The sequence below is a fragment of the Pelophylax lessonae genome (genome assembly GCF_965119305.1).
Source record: "Pelophylax lessonae genome assembly, chromosome: 2".
Lineage (NCBI taxonomy): Eukaryota > Metazoa > Chordata > Amphibia > Anura > Ranidae > Pelophylax > Pelophylax lessonae.
In genome coordinates this window covers 339,386,470-339,407,154 of record NC_138769.1, presented here as the reverse complement: position 1 = coordinate 339,407,154, position 20,685 = coordinate 339,386,470, and the positions used below count along the sequence as shown (strand labels likewise).

General features: G+C 43.8%; 1 protein-coding gene across 12 annotated transcripts in view; it reads left to right on the top strand.

Moving 5' to 3' along the window:
- The window catches only part of EPB41 (erythrocyte membrane protein band 4.1), a 367,791-nt gene that overhangs the window by 112,429 nt on the left and 234,677 nt on the right, over positions 1-20,685 (top strand). For all 12 annotated transcript variants that reach the window (XM_082247681.1, XM_082247679.1, XM_082247680.1 and 9 more), the window contains exons 2-3: positions 6,933-7,392; positions 7,802-8,005. In XM_082247681.1, the coding sequence (XP_082103807.1) occupies positions 6,940-7,392; positions 7,802-8,005 (657 nt within the window). In that variant the 5' untranslated portion in view covers positions 6,933-6,939. The remainder of the gene's footprint in view (positions 1-6,932; positions 7,393-7,801; positions 8,006-20,685) is intronic.

Here is a 20,685-nt window from a genome sequence, read left to right as displayed (position 1 = left end):
ATTTCCCTTCAGTTAAAAAAAAAAGGGCCTGGTGACAATCCTACAGGAAGTAAGCCTGATTTATGTAATGAGTAATAGAATGTTTAATAAATATGGTATAAAAATACCAATTTACTTGCATCATTAGGGTGGAGACAGGAAAATGTTTTAGTGTGGCCCATCTTCATAGGAAATTACCTCTTATGCTTACTATCCTAATCCTCTGATGTGCAGGAATACACAACAGACTTTTTTTTCTGTTATCTAAACAAAGATGAATGTTATTTTGTATGCAATGTGGGTAAAAGATTGTATGTACTTGTAACTGCCAGGTGGAAGCAAAGGAGTACAGTATACTATTGCCACTTGAGGGACAACATTGAGTCCTCTAGGCCTGCTGACATCACTTGGCCAGTATGAAGGCTGAAAAGCTTTGAGTCTTCATGCTTGTATTTTTCTTTGCATACACCATGGTATCACTCTTATTGGTCTAGAGACCTGCATCTTGAAAAAATAAAATATGAATTGTTTTTGTTATCATAATCGTTGCAAAATTTTTAACAACTTGGTACAACACAATCTTCAGACTAAAGTGGAGAACACACTTCTCTTGTATGAAAATGGTATGAAAACGGTACATATTAAACGTTAGTTCTGTTCCTATACAAGAACAATTTTGGTGTTTGTATCTTCAGGAATTTTCATGAGAAAAGTCAGAATCGGCTGTCGACAGTTGTATACACACTATACAAAAATCGTCTAAAAGTTCTTTGAATAAAAATTCTCGGCCTCATTCACACAGGCATACTGAAGTGTACACCCATGTGAGGGCCATGTTTGGCTGCATAGGATGTATAGGTGTTCAATACAAACCGTCCCATTCATGTCAATTGGGACACAGCAGCTGCAAGAATACAACCGCTGCTCCCAATTTGACATACATGTGGGGGAAGGTGCATGTCCCCAAACTTGCACTGCATTTGGGAACATGTGCTCTCACCCACATAGATGTCAAATTGAGAGCAGCGGCTGCCTCACAGTTTACGTGAATGAGACTGCCTGCATGTGGATGCATGGAACACCTATGTATCCCATGCTGGCAAACATGACCCTCACACAGGTGTATACCAAGTACGCCTGTGTAAATGAGGCCTTACAGTTCTCAAAACATTTTATAACCTTTGTCATGGTAATTGTAATTGCTTCTGTAATTAACCTGCCACTTTAACCCCTTGTCTGGCAAGGTATTTTTATAAACCTCCTGGTATTCAAGGGGTTAAAACAAGTTCATGGCTCACTTCTGGGCTCAGGGAAGCAGATAATTGCAAAATATCTGGGAACCATGAATGACAATGTCTAAACTGCTCGCAACAAAAGTGAGTACACCCCTGAGTGAACGTGTTCAAATTGGGCCAAAAGTGTCACTATTTTGTGTGGCCACCATTATTTTCCAGTACTGCCTTAACCCTCTTGGGCATGGAATTCACCAGAGCTTCACAGGTTGCCACTGGAGTCCTCGTCCACTCCTCCATGAAAACATCACAGAGCTGGTGGATGTTAGAGACCTTGCGCTCCTCTACCTTCCATTTGAGGATGCCCCACAGATGCTCAATAGGGTTTAGGTCTGGAGACATGCTTGGCCAGTCCATCACCTTTACCCTAGGCAGTGGTCGTCTTGGAGGTGTGTTTGGGGTTGTTATCATGTTGGAATTTTGCCCTGCGGCCCAGTCTCCGAAGGGAGGGGATCATGCTCTGCTTCAGTATGTCACAGTACATGTTGTCATTCATGGTTCCCACAATGAACTGTAGCTCCCCAGTGCTGGCAGCACTCATGCAGCTCCAGATCATGACACTCCCACCACCATGCTTGACTGTAGGCAAGACTCACTTGTCTTTGTACTCCTCACCTGGTTGCCGCCTCACACTCTTGACACCATTGGAACCAAATAAGTTTTATCTTGGTCTCTCAGACCACAGGGCATGGTTCCAGTAATCCATGCCCTTAGTCTGCTTGTCTTCAGGAAACTGTTTGCGGGCTTTCTTGTGCATCATCTTTAGAAGAGGCTTGCTTCTGGGATGACAGCCATGCATACCAATTTGATGCAGTGTGCGGCGTATGATCTCGGCACTGACAGGCTAACCCCCCACTCTTTCAACCTCTGCAGCAATGCTGGCAGCACTCATACGTCTATTTCCCAAAGACAACCTCTGGATATGACGCTGAGCACGTTCACTCAACTTCTTTGGTCGACCATGGCGAGGCCTGTTCTGAGTGGAACCTGTCCTTGTAAACAGCTGTATGGTCTTGGCCACCGTGCTGCAGCTCAGTTTCAGGGTCTTGGCAATCTTCTTATAGCCTAGGCCATCTTTATGTAGAGCAACAGTTCTTTTTTTCAGATCTTCAGAGAGTTCTTTGCCATGAGGTGCCATGTTGAACTTTCAGTGACCAGTATGAGAGAATGAGAGCGATAAAAACAATTTAACACACATACTGTGTGTGTGTGTGTATAATATTTATATTGTGAAAAAAAAAAATATATATATATATATATATATATATATATATATATATATATATATATATATATATATATATATATATATATATATATATATATATATATATACAGTACAGACCAAAAGTTTGGACACACCTTCTCATTCAAAGAGTTTTCTTTATTTTCATGACTATGAAACTTGTAGAGTCACACTTCAAGAGGTAGTCACCTGAAATGGTCTTAAAGGAGTTCCCAGAGATGCTTAGCACTTGTTGGCCCTTTTGCCTTCACTCTGCGGTCCAGCTCACCCCAAACCATCTCGATTGGATTCAGGTCCGGTGACTGTGGAGGCCAGGTCATCTGGCGCAGCACCCCATCACTCTCCTTCTTGGTCAAATAGCCCTTACATAGCCTGGAGGTGTGTTTGGGGTCATTGTCCTGTTGAAAAATAAATGATGGTCCAACTAAACGCAAACCGGATGGAATAGCATGCCAGTGCAAGATGCTGTGGTAGCCATGCTGGTTCAGTATGCCTTCAATTTTGAATAAATCCCCAACAGTGTCACCAGCAAAGCACCATCACACCTCCTCCTCCATGCTTCACGGTGGGAACCAGGCATGTAGAGTCCATCCGTTCACCTTTTCTGCATCGCACACATAGACATGGTGGTTGGAACCAAAGATCTCAAATTTGGACTCATCAGACCAAAGCACAGATTTCCACTGGTCTAATGTCCATTCTTTGTGTTCTTTAGCCCAAAAAAGTCTCTTCTGCTTGTTGCCTTTTTTTAGCAGTGGTTTCCTAGCAGATATTCTACCATGAAGGCCTGATTCACACAGTCTCCTCTTAACAGTTGTTCTAGAGATATGTCTGCTGCTAGAACTCCATGTGCCATTAACCTGGTCTCTAATCTGAGCTGCTGTTAACCTGCGATTTCTGAGGCTGGTGACTCGGATGAACTTATCCTCCGCAGCAGAGGTGACTCTTTGTCTTCCTTTCCTGGTTCGGTCCGCATGTGAGCCAGTTTCTTTGTAGCGCTTGATGGTTTTTGTGACTGCACTTGGGGACACTTTCAAAGTTTTCCCAATTTTTCGGACTGACTGACCTTCATTTCTTAAAGTAAGGATGGACACTCGTTTTCCTGTACTTAGCTGCTTTTTTCTTGCCATAATGCAAATTCTAACAGTCTATTCAGTAGGTCTATCAGCTGTGTATCCACCTGACTTCTGCACAACACAACTGATGGTCCCAACCCCATTTATAAGGCAAGAAATCTGACAGGGCTCACCTGTGAAGTGAAAACCATTTCAGGTGACTACCTCTTGAAGTGTGACTATATATATATATATATATATATATATATATATATATATATAATGTGTGTGTGTGTGTGTGTGTGTGTGTGTATGTGTAATAAAGCTTTTTACATTAGCATTTGGGATTTGGTAGACTTAAGATCACTAGGCCTGTCTGTGGCAGCTGCTTCACTGATACCTTGAAAGTTCACATTTATGGGTTTGATGCAACAGTCATTTAGCCTTTTTCTTGCAATGTTTGTCCTTTAGCAGTCTTTATAATGCTTCAGGAATGAGGAATCAAGCTGAGAGAGAAATGTTATCCCAATTGTCTTGACTGAAAATGTATTGGCTAATATCTGCGCCTATACCCCTATTAGCAATCTGGCTTTGCAACCACTGCAATTTTAATATTATCCGTATGGGTAAACGCTAATTTTTTTTTTTTTTTTAACTCATTGGTTGCCCAGCAATGTTAGTGAAAACTGTGTGGCATTGATTTGAAAAAAAAAAAAAAAAAAAAAGGGGGGGGGGAGGTAATCTATCTAGCTAACTAATTTTTCTGACTACACCACATTGATAAAGGTTAAAGTGGTAAACCTCAGACCTAAAATATGAACAAAGCATATCCCTCTATAGTGTGTACTTCTTTAAAAAAAAAAGCACTTAGTGTAATTTCTGTCTGCTGGTTTGTTCCTCTGCAATCTGCATTAATCACTTCTGACAAGTTTTCATGACACCAAGTGAAAAAAGTTGTCAGGGGAGGGAGCTCCAGCTGATTGACAGCCTCGGGTCTGTTCTTGTGTGATGGGGGTAGAGCTGCACGATTCTGGATAAAATGAGAATCACAATTTATTTATTTTCGCTTGGAATCTCGGAGTAACATCATACTTTACATTATACAAAAAAATTGGGCTAACTTTACTGTTTAGTTGTTTTTTATAAATTTATTAAGGTGTATTTTTCCCCAAAAAATCTGTGTTTCAAAGACTGCTGCGCAAATAAAGTGTGACATAAAAGGTTGCAACGATTGCCATTTTATTCTCTAGGGTCTCTGCTAAAAAAAAAATAACTTCTATATAATGTATTGGGGTTCTAAGTAATTTTCTAGCACAAAAAAAATGCTGATTTTTTTAACTTGTAAGCAACAAGTGTCAGAAAAAAAGCTTAGTCTTTTAGAGGTTAAACTGCTCTCACTCACAACAGACGGAAGTTCGTTCCTTTGATATAAAAGAACTAAATGATACTTTGTAAAGCATTGTGTTTATAGTTATCTAGCAGCCTTAATGTTGATAAACATTTGGAGGCTCTCTCTTTTTTTGACAGCTGTGAGTGAGCAGAGAACAGCTCTGTATGAATTCAAGGAAATGGCGTTTTAGGATCGTGAGGGGTAGTGAATCGAGAGCGCGATTTATTTATTTATTTTTTTTTTTAATTAATCGTGCAGCTCTAGAAGGGTGGGGGGGGGGGGGGTGAGGTTGTGTCCCTTCCCTCCAATCAGCTCCCAGAGCTCTCCTCACTGAGCTCTGCAGAGTGTGACTGCAGCTCTCAGCCCCCTTTTTTCTGACAGCTCAGACAAGGATAGTTCCTTCCCTGGGTTTATGTAAGGGTTTACAACCACTTTAACCACTTTACCACTAGAGCATTTTGCTGTCTTACGTCTGAGCCACTTTTTGCGATTCGGCGCTGTGCGACTTTAACTGACAATTGCGCGGTCGTGCGACGCCATACCCAAACGAAATTTACGTCCTTTTTTTCCCACAAACAGAGCTTTCTTTTGGTGGTATTTGATCACCTGTGCGATTTTTACTTTTTGCGCTATAAACAAAAAAAGAGCGTAAATTTTGAAAAAACAACAATATTTTTCACATTTTTTTATATGAAATTCCCCCCCCAAAAAATGTAAAAATCAAAATTTTTTTAAATTTTTGGCCAATTTGTTTTCTGCTACATATGTTTGGTAAAAAAATTCACAATAAGCGTATTTTGATTGGTTTGCGCAAAAGTTATTGCGTTTACTAACAAAGGGAAAGATTTCTGTCATTTTTGGTGTTTTTTTTAACGCGTAATGGCGGCGATCTGCGATTTTTATTTTTTGCGGGACTGCGACATTGCGGCGGACAGATCGGACCCTTGACTGACATTTTTGACACTTTTGGGGGTACCAGTGACATTACTGCAGTAATCAGTGCTATATATATGCACTGTTACTGTAAAAATTACACTGGCAGGGAAGGGGTTAATTTTATTGGAGAGGGAGGGGTTAATGTATGCCTGGTGCTTACTGACGTGTGGGGGGGAGGTGACTGGGTGAGCCAGGGACAGATCAGCTGAACACTCCGCTCTGTCACTCCCTGTCACTTGGGAGATCCGCCCGCTTGTGTTTAGACAGGCGGGCGGAACTCCACACTAGATCCCCGACGATCGGGGCAGAGCAGCGGCGATCGCCGCTGCTCCTCCCCTGGCCCGACTCCCGCTGTGACAATACAGCGGGAGCGAGCTTCCGGCAGCGCGCGACCACCGCCCACAAGGGGGAGTGTCTGACGACGTAGGCCTACGTCGTCAGACGATAACGAGCCACTTTGCCGCAGTAGTACTACGGTACTCAGTGGCAAAGTGGTTAATGGATCACTGCCTTTTATATTATATTTGTTTTTTTTTTTTGTGCTATTCAGATTGCTGTTAAAAAGAATGTGGCTAGCTTTTCCCATTGCTTTTAGAAGTGTCCTGTTCCTTATGCATATTACTGTAGAGTTGTATATAAGTAATACAGAGGAAAATGTGTAGTATGGTTGGCTGATTTATTAAAAATTGAACAAAAATAGCAATACTATAGGGTACCGTGCCTAAGGGTTGGGGACCATGGGTCTCACAGTACTGACCAGTTTGCTTTGACCGTTGCTGTTTTCATGTGTGGAAGCTTGGCCAACTTTTTATTCCCACTGACCCCCAACCCTGCCCTCTGAAACCAAATTGTTTACTGGGTGATAGACATCTCTCTTGTTGCCTCAGATTTCATGAACCAGCCCCACTGTATTAAACAATGATTAGCATTTGAAGGATTTTTTCTTTTTCTTTCTGTTTTCAGTTTTCATTGTGGTGGTTACGTATTTTATTATTTATAATAATGCTAATCATGCTGCATTTAATGTTTTACAGTGGCAAAATGACAACAGAGAAGAGTTTAGTGGCTGAGGCAGAAAATCCTCCTAAGGACCAAAAATCGGAAGGAAAGGGACAGGAAGAGGCTGGGCCTTGCAAAACAAATTCTGAGGACGCTAATACTGAGGAGAAGCAGGACACTGAGCAAACACAGGGTTCCCCTTCTACTGCATCTCCAAGCACCCGCAAAAGCAAGGAGAGAAATTCTGAAGGAAAGGGCCTATCGCGACTCTTCTCATCTTTTCTGAAGAAGCAAAAGTCACAGGTGGCTGAAGAAGGAAAAGACAGTAAGCAGCCAGAGGAGAAGGCCGACGGAGACCAGAAGGAAGTGGATGAAGGTTTAGGAGAGCAGCTGGAAGATGAGGTTTTTCTGAAGGCCCCTATTGCGGCTCCAGAACCAGAACTTAGAACAGATCCATCTTTGGATCTCCATTCCCTGAGCAGTGCAGAAACCCAGGTGAGGAGAAATATTGAAGCTGTTTTCGAGGAACCTATTTCATAAAACTTTAAAAAGTTTTTGGTAAATGGTTTTATAAAGCCCCAACAGTTAATATACCTTCTTATCTTATTGTACTTGCTTATCTGAAGATGTTTGGGCAACGTTTCAGTCATGTATGAATGACAGGGTGAAGTCTAGAAGATTGAGCTGCAGTTTAGTTTCTCATTACAGCCTTGCAGCTTTCTGGCTCTTCCATTTTAACTTAGATGGGCCCCCCTGAAAACGTAGGCACCAGCTATATTTTTACAGTCATTTTGGCTCCCCTTTTTTGTGATTTATTCAGCTCTTGTTCACTATTTAGCTGTTGTTTTTTGTACTAGGCATGCTCTTCTTTTTCATCAATTGTCTTTTTGGTGGGTTATTTTAGCCTGCTCAAGAAGACAGAAAGGACGATCAAGACCAAGACGTGGATCTTGAGGACAGGGAGGAGACTGCTAAAGGTAACAAGGAGCGAGAGTCTGCCAAAGCTGATGCAGAAGTAAAGAGTCCGCAGAAAGTGGCCAAGAAATCTCCCAACATGCGCTGCAAAGTTTCTCTCCTTGATGACACTGTGTACGAGTGTGAGCTGGAGGTAAGCGTTATGGCTTATGGAATTGAATTAAATAGTTTTATCCATTATAATCCTTATATTGGCACTCTTATTTACATCTGTTAATCATTACTATAGTTGCATGTTCAAGGACACCCCATGCAGCTTTTGTCATTGGCAAATTTACTTTATTTTCTTATAAAAACAACCTCCACATAATTATTATTGGCTTATTGAGCTGCAAAGAGTGCTTTCACTGGAGGGGCAATGGAGGCAAAAGCTGTCTCTGGGAGTCCTAGAAGGGGACTTTCTATGGAAAAAGGGGGTGGTGGGGGATTTTCAGAAGGGAAGCACTTACTCTGGGGTTGGTACATAGGGAGTATTATCTGGAAAGAAACAGTATCTCTAGAGGAGTTTGCAGTTTGACGGGTACAGGGTAGGAGTCCTGTATCAAATGAGAAAATTGTGGAGGGAGGTTATGGGATTTTGTGTTAGGCACACAACCAAAGCAAGGCAGGTCCACGTCACTACGGCCCACTTTGGGAGCTTACTTAGTACATGCTTCCTCAATATTTGATAAGCAGATATATGCACCATACTCTGTAAAATGCTTGTCGGCTTCCACCATTTTGGAGAAGTCTATGCACATGCTAAAGATATACACGTATCTACTTTGCAACAGCACCTGTGGCCAGCGGTAAAAATGACAGACACTAACTTTTTTTTTTTTTTTACAGTCTGACATTATTATTATTACATTTAAAGAATTTGATTGAACTGATGATTTAATATAAGAGGTAGTGGATAAAAATTGTATGAGCTTTATCCGTCTTGCAACAGAGATGATGATCTAAAGTACTTGGTGTTTATCACTGATGTATATACTGTATTGTGAGTATTGGCAAGCTGCTATCTCATGCCTTTTTTTGACAAAATACCAAAAAAAATGTACATACATTCACATTTGGTTAGTGATATGTGATAATTATTCTGTAGAAATGAGGGAGCTAAGATGTTGACCAGAACATTTTGTGTTTGTGTGTTTTTATTTTTTATACTGCTAAATAGACACTGATAAATATATCTCCCTGTAGACTTTTTTTCCATATGACTCCAGTGACCTTTAATAACTTTAACTGAAGAATTTTCTGTTTTCTTTATGACGGAATGGGCTCATTCCCCCCTCACATTTACATCTCCTTCCGACGGTGTAATTACCGCCTGCAAATCAAATTGTTCTCTTGTCTGTGGCTATGAGTGAGGTGCAGCATCCTGCCCAGATACGTCTCATGTCTAAACATTTCTGTTGTCAGAGTGATTTGTTTTGTTCCTGCTCACAGAGGCTGCAAATCCCTTTAAGTCTGACAGCAGCTGTCCATCCATTTAGTAATCATTTTTTTTTTTAACTTTATTTTATTTTTCTATTTTGCACTCTATTTTGGGATTTTATCCCATTTCATTTATCTCATGCATTCTTCAAATGCTTCATTTAATTTAAGTTTTCAAGAAGGTAGAAATGAGAGGTTAAATAAAAATACAATGCAAATGGGTCTCTAATATCTTTTGGCAATCCAGCTGCTACCATTTAGGCAGATGGGACAAGCAGGTGTTTCCTTTCAGTGTTTGGGATAGTCTAGTTTTTTTTCATTTTAGTTCATGGCAAAATGCTGATTAGGTTCTTGTTAAATTTAGAACTGGTCATTTTGGAAGAAAAAAAACACAATTGGGTAGAAGTGTGGATATTATGTATCACAATTAACATAGCTGAGCCCTCCTGTTATATTTACTAACAAAGAGTAGCTTTTTATTGCAAATTTATGAACTAGAATATCATGGTTCAGTGAACTAGCACTGGTTATTTAACCACATAGTCTGGGTAGGTTTGTGTTTTTGCTTTTGTTTGTGATCCTAAAAATCACTCATTTGGAATTCGGCTGTAACCAAGTGACTTTTTTATGTTTGAATGCAGTTAACTTTTTTATTTTTTATTTTTTTTAGTCTAGTTCTGTAGTTTACTATATTTCTTCCTTTTGAACTGTAAAAAAAAAAAAAAAATTGGATGAAAGAAGTTAAAAAATTGAATTATATTGAAAATTCTATAAACTAGTAAATGTTTAAGCAATTTTTAGTACTTTTTGGAGTATGATGTGTTGGTGCCATTAGGTGATTTTTTTTTTTTTTGTTTTCCATGTTTGTTTTTCTACCTCTTAAAAAAACAAAAACCCTTGCATACTAATACATTATGACAGACTTACCTAAAAAATGGATCCCTCCAGCGGCGTGATGTCACCACTGATGGGGATTCCATCTTCACCTGATCCATTTGGTTGAATGGCTGATCCGCCATGACATCACTCCCACGCGCCGGAGTCACGGTCGCGGCACAGCTCTTTCATTGGAAGGCATACTCAAGTGAGCCATCCATAGAGAGCACAGTGTGCATGCACCAGTAACATCACCACTTCTACACATGTGAATATTCAATGTGCCTACAGGTAAGCCTATAAGTACAAGATAAAATGGGGGGATTACTACCTCTTTAATAGGAATGAGCATTAGCTTATCATTTTAGGGTGGTTCTAAAAGCTTAAGGTTTTTTACTTTAATGCAGCCTGTGCATTAATCTGGTGGGGCGGGTTTTCCCTCAATATTTGGAGATTGTGGGAGAGCAAGGGGAGGCTGGTGGATAGAGCTCCCCCTGCTCCGGAAGCACAGGAACTCTCACCGGACTCTTTTTGCCAAAGGGAAGGAAAGACTGTTTGGGGAATCGAGGGAGATGGAGATCCTCTTCCTTTCCCTGTCATGGCTGGAGAGCCGGAGAACCTGGAAGCTTGCTCCCAGCCCGAGGGTAACGGACAGGGGAACATTTCTTTCCCTGGCAATGAGAGTTGCCAGAATGTGGTACCCGACTTAGAGGTCAGGAGAGAGGATTACTGTACCAAGCAACTGCGAAATGTCACCCTCCTTAGAGCCAGAGAAAACGTTAAGATGGGGGATGGGGAACTGGTAGATCCTCACTGGGGGATGTCTTTTCCCTACATGGCCATTAAAACAAATAACTGTATCAGGTGGTAAAACGTGGAGAGGATGAGGTATAATAGATACTGGTTCCCGAACCCTTCCGCAGGGTGGTCCTAGACCTGGCCCATGGTCATGTAATGGGGGGACATCTCGGTATCAAAGACCAGGGAGAGAATCCCCCAGAGATTTTTCTGGCCCGGGTTGCATGCAGATGTCAGGGAGTACTGTGAATCATGCCCTGAGTGCCAAATGTCAGCACTGTCGCCCCATTTTCAAAGTCCCCTTGTCCCTCTACCAATCATCGTGGTTCCTTTTTGAGAGGATTGGCATGGACTTGGTGGGGCCGGTAGTGAAGTCTGCCTGGGGTCACCAGCATATTCTGGTAATCCTCGACTATGTGACGCGCTATCCTGAGGCCATACCCTTGCGTAACACCTCCGCTAAGGCCATCACCAAGGAGTTAGTCCAGGTGTTTATTTGAGTGGGAATCCCAAAAGCGATTTTAACCGATCAGGGCACCCTATTTTTGTCCAGGGTTACCAAGGAACTCTGTAGATTATACAAAATCTCCCATCTCTATACCTCTATCTACCACCCCCAAACAAATGGTTTGGTCGAAAGATTTAATAAAACCTTGAAAAGTATGCTAATAAAGATGGTTAACAAAGATGGGAGAAATTGGAATTTTTTTGCTTCCATATCTGTTTGCCATACGAAAGGTTCCGCAAGCATCCACAGGCAATTCTCCCTTTTGAGCTCTCGTATGGTAGAAATCCCAGGGGGCTGCCGGATGTCACCAAAGAAACGTGGGAAGGCGAGGCCATCCTATAGAAGGGTCATAGAGCATATCTTCTTGATGCAGGATAGAATCACTGCTGTCCTGCCCCTGACGCGAGAACATATGGAGTGAGCCCAGGAGGCCCAGAGGAGGGTCTATGATGGGGTGCCAATTTTCGTACTTTCAGCCCCGGGGACAGAGTGTTGGTACTGGTTCCCACGCTCGAGTGTAAGTTCCTAACAAAAAAACAGTGGGGTGTTGGCGCTTAAGGGGTGTAAGAACAATTGTACTACAATAAGGAAAAAAAAGAGGGGGGGGGAGGGGGGTAACATAAAGATAGCAGGCACAAGGGGGAATAAAAGTCCATGTGCATGTCCCAGGGGATGAAGGGCATTAAAAGGACTGTGTGAAAGTCCATCTGGGGTATCCAGAACAGTTCCAGGGATGGATGGTTGTTGCTCAGGGCAAGCTGTCTGGAAGAGTGAAGTCAGCTCTGCATAAATATGAATGAAAGAAAGGGAGAGCGCCTCTGAGGTGATCCGCGGGGCCCAGGGTGTCCAGGGAGACAAAGCAGACTCAGACGCCAACCATCCTCCGCCTCGCGGTCTCCACCTCCCGCCAGCCCAGAAGACAGAAGCAAGCCGACACTCTGCTTTGTCCCTGGATGCCCTGGGCCCTGCGGATCACCGCCTAAAGAACCTACGGAGCCACTGACATTCAGGATAATGCTGTAACACCTACCTCCATGTGAGTTACTACTTTTTTTAACGCTGTAATAAATTTCGTTTGCACTCAGAGGCGCTCTCCTTTCCTTTCATCAAGAGTAAGTTCCTAGCCAAGTGACAGGGTTCCTTTGAAGTTATCGAAAGGGTAGGAGAGGTCTACTATATAGTCTACCAACCAGGGAAAAGGAAACCACAACAAATTTATCATGTGAATCTCTTAAAGCCCTGGAAGGACAGAGAAACATCCCCGGCCCCAGCAGACCGGGTACCGGTGACACCTGACGTCCCCATAACAGATTCCCTGTCTGTGGCACAACAAAATGACAGGGGGTTTGTGTACAAAAAGAGAGACTTTTTATCCCCCTTACCCGGACTGACCAACATGATCCAGCATGATATAGTGACAGAACCAGGGGTTTGCGTAAATTTGAAGCCATATAGAATCCCAGAGGCCAGGCGAAAGGCAGTCGTAAAGGAAATCAAAAATATGTTCGAGTTGGACGTGATAGAATAGTCCCACAGTGAGTGGTCGAGCCCTATAGTACTGGTCCCAAAACCTGATGACACTATCAGATTTTGTAACGATTTTAGAAAACTCAACAGTGTGTCCAAGTTTGATGCATACGCGATGCCTCGGGTCGACGAACTCGTGGACAGGTTGGGACAGGCCCACTAAATAACAACGATCTAATGAAAGGCTTTTGGCAAATACCCCTAACTGAGTCAGCCAAGGAATAGACTGCTTTTCCACTCCTGAGGGCTCGTTTCAATATAAGCGGATGACTTTCGGTCTGCATGGGGCCCCTGCATCGCCACTGCAAATGATGGACAAAACTTTGAGAACACATCGCCTGTACGCAGCCGCTTATTTGGACGATGTGGTCATCCACAGCCCAGATTGGGACTCACACCTGCCCCGAGTACAAGCAGTTGTAGATTCCCTTAGGGAAGCAGGTCTCAGGGGCCAACCCAAAAAAGTGTGCCATAGGCCTGGAGGAGGCCAAATACCTTGGTTACGTTATTGGTCGGGGACTGGTCAAGCCTCAGACAAATAAGATTGAGGCAATTCAAAAGTGGCCCCAACCGGTAAACAAGAAACAAGTTTGGGCCTTCCTCGGCATTACCGGGTATTACCGATGGTTTATACCCAACTTTGCCACCCTTGCCGCCCCTTTGACCGACCTGACGAAGGGTAGAGGGTCAGTCATGGTCAAATGGAACAGAACAGAGGTGGTGAGGAGCACCCGGTTGTATACCTGAGCCGAAAACTGAACAAGCATGAACAAAACGATGCTTTTGTCGAGGGAGTGTCTCGCTATTGAATGGGCTTTGGACTCTCTGAAGTATTACTTGTTGGGGAGGTAATTTAAGTTGGTCACTGACCATGCTCCTCTAAAGTGCATGTGTGACAACAGGGAGAAAAATGGTCACGTGACAAGATGGTTCCTGGCTCTACAGCCCTTTTAAATTTACAGTAGAGCATAGGCCGGGCAAGCTCCAAAACAATGCGATGCCCTCTCCCGCATGCACTGTATGGTTGGGTCAATTACTCAATCGCAGGGGCTTGAGCAGATGGGGGAGGATATGTAACAGTATGTGAGGTGAGGTAGTGGATAATTATTATATTTCACCTCGCATACGTTCTGTGGTAAGAGACTGAACTGGAATCCTGCCCGGGTTTTTCCAGCCTCTGTGACAGGCTAGGTTTCCGGTCCGCAGGTTTTTGTTCACTTGAGTCCATGCTCAGGTGGACTTTAAATGAACAGGAAGAGAGCACGGAATGCTCTGGCCTGAGACTCAGAAGGGAATCTGAGAGAAGCTCTGTTTGGACATGAGGTTTGCTTTACCACATGTTTTGTGGGTAATGGGGACCAGCCCCACACCGTATAGTGAGGGGAAGTCTGCTGTATAGTTAACCCCCGGATGGCAAGGATTTACTTTTCTGTTTTGTTGTTTTTGTTTTTTTTTTTTAATATTGGCAAACCTCTGCTAAATAAAGCTGGCAACCCACCAGACTTTAAAGAAATGACCTGCATGCTGACCTTATTTTCCAGAAAAAGTAATCCCTGTGAGCTAATCTCCCACAATGCATATATGCAGCCCTTTGTAAACAACTTACCGTGCTGAGAGCACACTCCCGGCACACTCCTAGTGCAGTAGCTGGCACTACTTCGATTAGAAGCTTTCTGATCATATGACAACTGTGACAGCCAATCAGAGCAGTCACATGACCCTAATGCCCGCCTCCGCCTTCAGGGTTTTAGAACTCTTAGAGGGCCAGGAAGCAGTTGGAGCCAAGGGGTTAAGGTAAAAAAATCCTTACAAGCAGCTGCCCCCCCCCCCTTAAATCTTACCTGAACCCGATCTTCATCCAGCAATGTGCACAAGAACAGAGGCTCTCTCTCCTTATTGGCTTAGATACAGCAGCAGAAGCCAGTGAAGAGGAGCCAGTAAAGAGGGGGCAGGGCAGGGCCAGCCGCGCTCAAGCGGCTTGCTATGTGGGCACTCAGCAGAAGGGAGGGGGCCAGGAGCCTAGGTGGGCGACCCGAGAAGAGGAGAAAAAGTAAGTATAGGTATAGTAAGTATAGGTAAGTATAAAATGTTTGTTATATTTTTTTTTAAAATAACATTTTATCCTTTACAGTCACTTTCAGACAATCACTACATATTAATAACACAAAGGAATTTAAAGCATAAGTAAAGGCATTTTTTTTTTTTTTAATTTTAGATGGAGGGGAGAAGGATTACAACACTTTTTTTTTTTGCTCTCTGTGCTTCCATAAGAGAGATTCACCCTCTATATTTGTCCTGTTTACCATTATCATTAAAAGTGAAATTGAAGGAAAATCCCAAATTTTGGGTTTTCCCCAGAAAAGTAATAGAGGGGAAATCTTTCAATGGGGACACTAGTTCCGGTGACCTAGAGGTCCCCAGGAGATTCCCTTAATTTGCAGGGATTTCCTCTCACTTTGTGTTTGGTTGTGAGACCGGAAGTGAAGGTAAATCTGAAAAGCATTGTGGATTATTTTTCAGAGGTGTTTAACAGTGGATGAGGAGCCAATAGGTTGCCTGCCTCACCACCTTTTTTAATCTCTGTAAATGCTGCACCACCAAGATGCAAATGCATCTTTCTCTGTCGCTCATTGACAGACGCAGTCCTCTTTGATTAATATCAAATTGGGTTATACTGCCCTCTACAGGAGTAGGACACTAGGCAGAAGAAAACGTTCTGGCCACACCTTAGGGGCAGTCCCAGAGGGTATATCCTCTCTCTCTCTCTGCTACAGGATGTCAGTTTTTTTCTGTCTAGTCAGGAGATCGAAGTGGCCAGCAATCTTCGTTGGGCGGAACGGTTTGTTCCAGCTCTCTCCGCGGTATTCATTCCGGGGGTGGAAAATTGGCAGGCAGATTATCTCAGCCGTCAGATTCTGGATCAAGGGGAATGGTCTCTTCATCCAGAGGTATTTCACCAGCTGTGCTTTCATTGGGGCACCCCGGATGTGGATCTGTTGGCATCTCGGCTCAACAGGAAGGTGCGGAGGTTTGTAGCCCGCTCCCGAGATCCTCTAGCGGACGCAGCAGACGCGCTGGTCGCCCCGTGGGGACAGTATCAGCTACTGTATGCCTTCCCTCCTCTCAAGTTGCTGCCGAAACTTCTTCACAGAATAGAGGTGGAGGGAATTCCAGTTATCCTGGTAGCTCCGGACTGGCCTCGTCGACCCTGGTACGCCGACTTGGTCAGGCTGGTCGCGGACGCTCCTTGGAGACTTCCTCTCAGGGAGGATCTGCTGTCTCAGGGACCGATCTTCCATCCTGCTTTACAATCGCTGGCTTTAACGGCCTGGCTATTGAGACCCAGGTGCTGAAGGACAAGGGATTGTCAACTTCAGTTATTCCTACTTTAATTAAAGCAAGGAAAGCGTTTTCCAGAAAAGCCTTTCATCGCACATGGAAGTCTTATATTGCGTGGTGTGAATCCCTTGGATTTCCTCCACGTGCCTATTCGGTGACCCGAATCTTGGCTTTTCTGCAACAGGGGGTTGAGCAGAAGCTGGCCTTGAGTACTATCAAGGGTCAGGTTTCAGCGTTAGCAATCTTCTTTCAGAAACCTTTGGCTACTCATTCCTTGGTGCGGAATTTCATCCAGGGGGTGCAGCACCTGGCTCCGCCAGTGCGCGCGCCTTTACCGCCCTGGGATCTTAATTTGGTGTTGTCGGTTCTTCAGAAACCTCCCTTTGAAGATATTAGGGAGATTCCCTTGCTTACGTTATCCCAGAAGGTGGCCTTCTTGGTGGCCATCACTTCTGCACGCAGGGTGTCAGAACTGGCCGCATTATCTTGTCGTTCCCCATATCTGGTGGTTCATAGGGATAAGGTGGTTCTTCGTCCGAATCCATCCTTCCTTCCTAAAGTGGTTTCAGAGTTTCATCTGAATGAAGATATTGTGTTACCTTCCCTGTGTCCTAAGCCCAGTCATCCTCGGGAGTTTGCGTTACATTCCTTGGATGTGGTTCGGGCAATCAGGGTATACTTGAAAACGACGGACTCGTTTCGTAAGACGGATTCACTTTTTGTGATCACGGATGGCCCCAAGAAGGGGTTGCCTGCATCTGCCGCGACTATCTCCAGATGGATCAGACAGACGGTGGTACAGGCTTATTCTATTAAGGGTCGGAATCCTCCGTTCCCTGTTAAGGCGCACTCCACTCAGGCGCTTAGTGCTTCCTGGGCCTTCCGCCATCAGGCGTCAGTGGTCCAGGTTTGCAAGGTGGCTACCTGGTCGTCGGTTCATACCTTTACAAAATTTTATAAAGTTGATGTGATGGCATCGTCGGATGCCTCCTTTTGGCCGCAAGGTTCTGCAGGCCGCAATTTGAGAAGACCGTTGGTCTACCTCGAGGGTTTTTTTCTGTTGGGTTATCAGTTGAGTCTCATCCTTTTGTCTGATGAGCCTTTAAGATTTCTAGTGGGACTTCTAAATTGGATTTTGATTTCCGTTATCCCACCCCTCATTTGTGGCACTGCTTTGGGACGTCCCAATTTGATATTAATCAAAGAGGACTGCGTCTGTCAATGAGCGACAGAGAAAAATGGATTTTTGTAAGATCTTACCGTAAAATCCTTTTCTCTTAAGCTCATTGACAGACGCAGTACCCGCCCCTCTATTTTTGAGTTGGGTTGGGTTAAATTCTCTGACACTGCTTTGTGACATAACTGACATCCTGTAGCAGAGAGAGAGAGGATATACCCTCTGGGACTGCCCCTAAGGTGTGGCCAGAACGTTTTCTTCTGCCTAGTGTCCTACTCCTGTAGAGGGCAGTATAACCCAATTTGATATTAATCAAAGAGGACTGCGTCTGTCAATGAGCTTAAGAGAAAAGGATTTTACGGTAAGATCTTACAAAAATCAATTTTTCTCTATCGTTCATTGACAGACGCAACTCCATATTCTTCTTGACCATTGGGTTATGTTGCTCCCTACAGGAGTAGGGCACTAGGCAGGGAAAAACTTTACCACGCCTATGGGACAGTTCCTGCAGGCATACACCCACACACTCTGCTATAGTCTTCAGTTTGTTTCTGCCTAGTTTAGGAGTAGAACCTAGTTCCCTGCTGGGACTTTGGTCTTAGCTGTTTATTTTTTTTTTGGGAACCTTTTTGTAAGACTTGTGTAAGGCCGCCATTTTGCTATAGTTTTCGCTCTGCATCAATGTAAAAGTTTCTCATTGGAATGCATGGGCGGCCATGTTTTGGTCGTTTCCCCATAGGAATGCATGGGGCGGCCATTTTCTTGCAGTCCATGATCGCTGGACAGCAAGGGAGAAGCTAGGGTGACTCTAGCACATGACCCAGGTTTTTCCTGTTCCTGTGTCAGATCGTTTTTTCTCTCTGCACAGAATGTTCCTGTATCCCTCCATATCGTTTTGGTGGTATGTTACTGAGATCCCTGTAGGTATTTCTCACTCACCCTGTTGCAGGCTGTGCTAGGGCTGGGACTTGTGGTGCAGTGGTGCGGATCTAGTTTTTTGCAGTTTTTCTTAAAGTGACACTGCTTTTTTGTATCAAGTAAATATAGAGTCCCAGGACAAAATTTTACCTACAGACCCCCTCAGTGCAGTTACGGGACCCTTGGGGTCGCAGCCCATGTCTGCTTTTACAGCAGTTTTGGAAATCCTGGTGTCAAAAGTGGATTTAGTTTAAAGAAAATGCCTCTAGCAGAAAGCGCACTATGTATTCCCTTGCCTCTCTAGTATCTTTAGATTCTGAGGTAGATATGGCCACTGCGGACGCATACCATCCTTCACATTCTGACTTATAGTGTCAGTGCAGGAAACCTTAAAAATGGCGGATTATTCTACAGTGTCAGGGACGCAGGTGTCTTTTGGCACCCACAAAAATCCCAGAAGTTGGGCAAGATTTTTCCCTGTCAGGGAACTTTTTGACAACATTGTGAGAGAACAGTGGGGGCGCATCAAACAAATGTTGGTGGTGCCTAAGCACTTTAAAAGGCACTGCACCTTCGCGGACACGGTATCTGGTAGATGGACCATACCACCATAGGTGGATCATCTGGTTTCCAGACTAAACAAGTCGATTGTGGTACTGTTGGAGGAGTCCTCGGTATTTACAGACCCCATAGATAGACGGATTGAGTCTGTCGCCCCATTTGCATGTATTAGTGGACTCAATACTAAAACTGGCCTTTGTGATCACTCTGGTGTCACAGACCATTACAGAATGGGCAAAGTTGCTGGAAGGTAACTTGGAAACGGAGCAGCTCTCACCGAGCCTGATAGAGCCAGCTGACCAAACGGTCCAAGCCCTTCTGTAAATATGTGATGCGTCACTGGATGCAGCTCCACTGGTAGCCAGAGTGGTTGTGGTAGGGATTGCTATTAGATGCATGGTGTGGCTAAAAAGCTGGTCTGCGGACCAGGCTTCCAAAAAGGCTCTCTCTGACCTTCGCTTTACGGGGACAGGTTGTTTGGATCCTCCTTGGAAGAGTTGATCAAAGGCCTTACAGGTGGGAAGAGTACTCTTCTACCCCAATCCACCAAGGGCAAGGCACCGCATAATAGACCGGGGCCTTCATTTACTGCTCATATTCGGCCATTACGTATCTCCGGGTCGCAGGGTAAAGGAGCTAAGCCATTCAGGTCTTCTGGGGGTTCTAAGAACACATGGTCGGATAAGCCGAGAACAGGCCAATCTGGATCTACGGACAAATCAACGTCTGCATGAAGGTATGCCCTCACCTGTTTCTGTGGTGGGGGGACGTCTTTGCTTCTTTTCGGAGCCATGGACTTCCTTGATTCAGGACAAATGTGTCCACAAACTGATCTAAAAAGGTTACAAGATCGAATTCCGGTCTCGACCGTCGGACAGGTTCTTTCCGTCCAATCTACACCTATCTCCAGACCAGGTTAAGGGATCTACGAGAGGCGGTACAAGATCTGCTGTTGCAAGGGGGGATTGTGCTGGTTCCTTCTTGGGAACGCTTTCAGGGGTTCTATTCAAACCTGTTCACTGTGGCCAGGAAAGAAGGCAAAGTATGTCCAATCCTGAACCTCAAGGCCCTGAACCGCTTTGTGTGGGTACAGAAGTTTCAAATGGAGTCCATTCGCATGGTAGTGGTGTCTCTACACCAGGGAAACTTTTTGGCCTCCATAGATCAAGGATGCATATCTACACATCCCCATATATACTGGACACCAGCGTTTTCTTTGCTTCGCTGTAGGAGAAGAGCATTATCAATTTGTGGCCCTTCGTTACCCTTTGGTCTTGCCTCAGCCCCCAGGGTCTTCACCAAAGTGTTGGCATTACTGCGACAATGGGGGATTACGGTACTGGGGTACTGTAAGAATATTTAATAATAATAATATCTCGCGCTCGTACTTCATTATGTCAGAATATTTATACTGCTCTGAATATAGCAGTGTCTATTTATGGTTAATAAGCAAAGATCTATAAGAAAGGAGAATCTTCACCTATTGCCACAAATCAATATGTCGTGAATTCTTTTTAATTGATGAATTTCTTTTTAAAAGCATATACCAATCTTAGTGAGTACAGTCTACAGTATGGAATATATATAAAATATTTATTCTCAAGACATGTATTCACAATATATGATCAAACAGGAAGTGACACAAAAAGAAACAACTCTACATAAAATACTAACTTCAAACAATTAATGC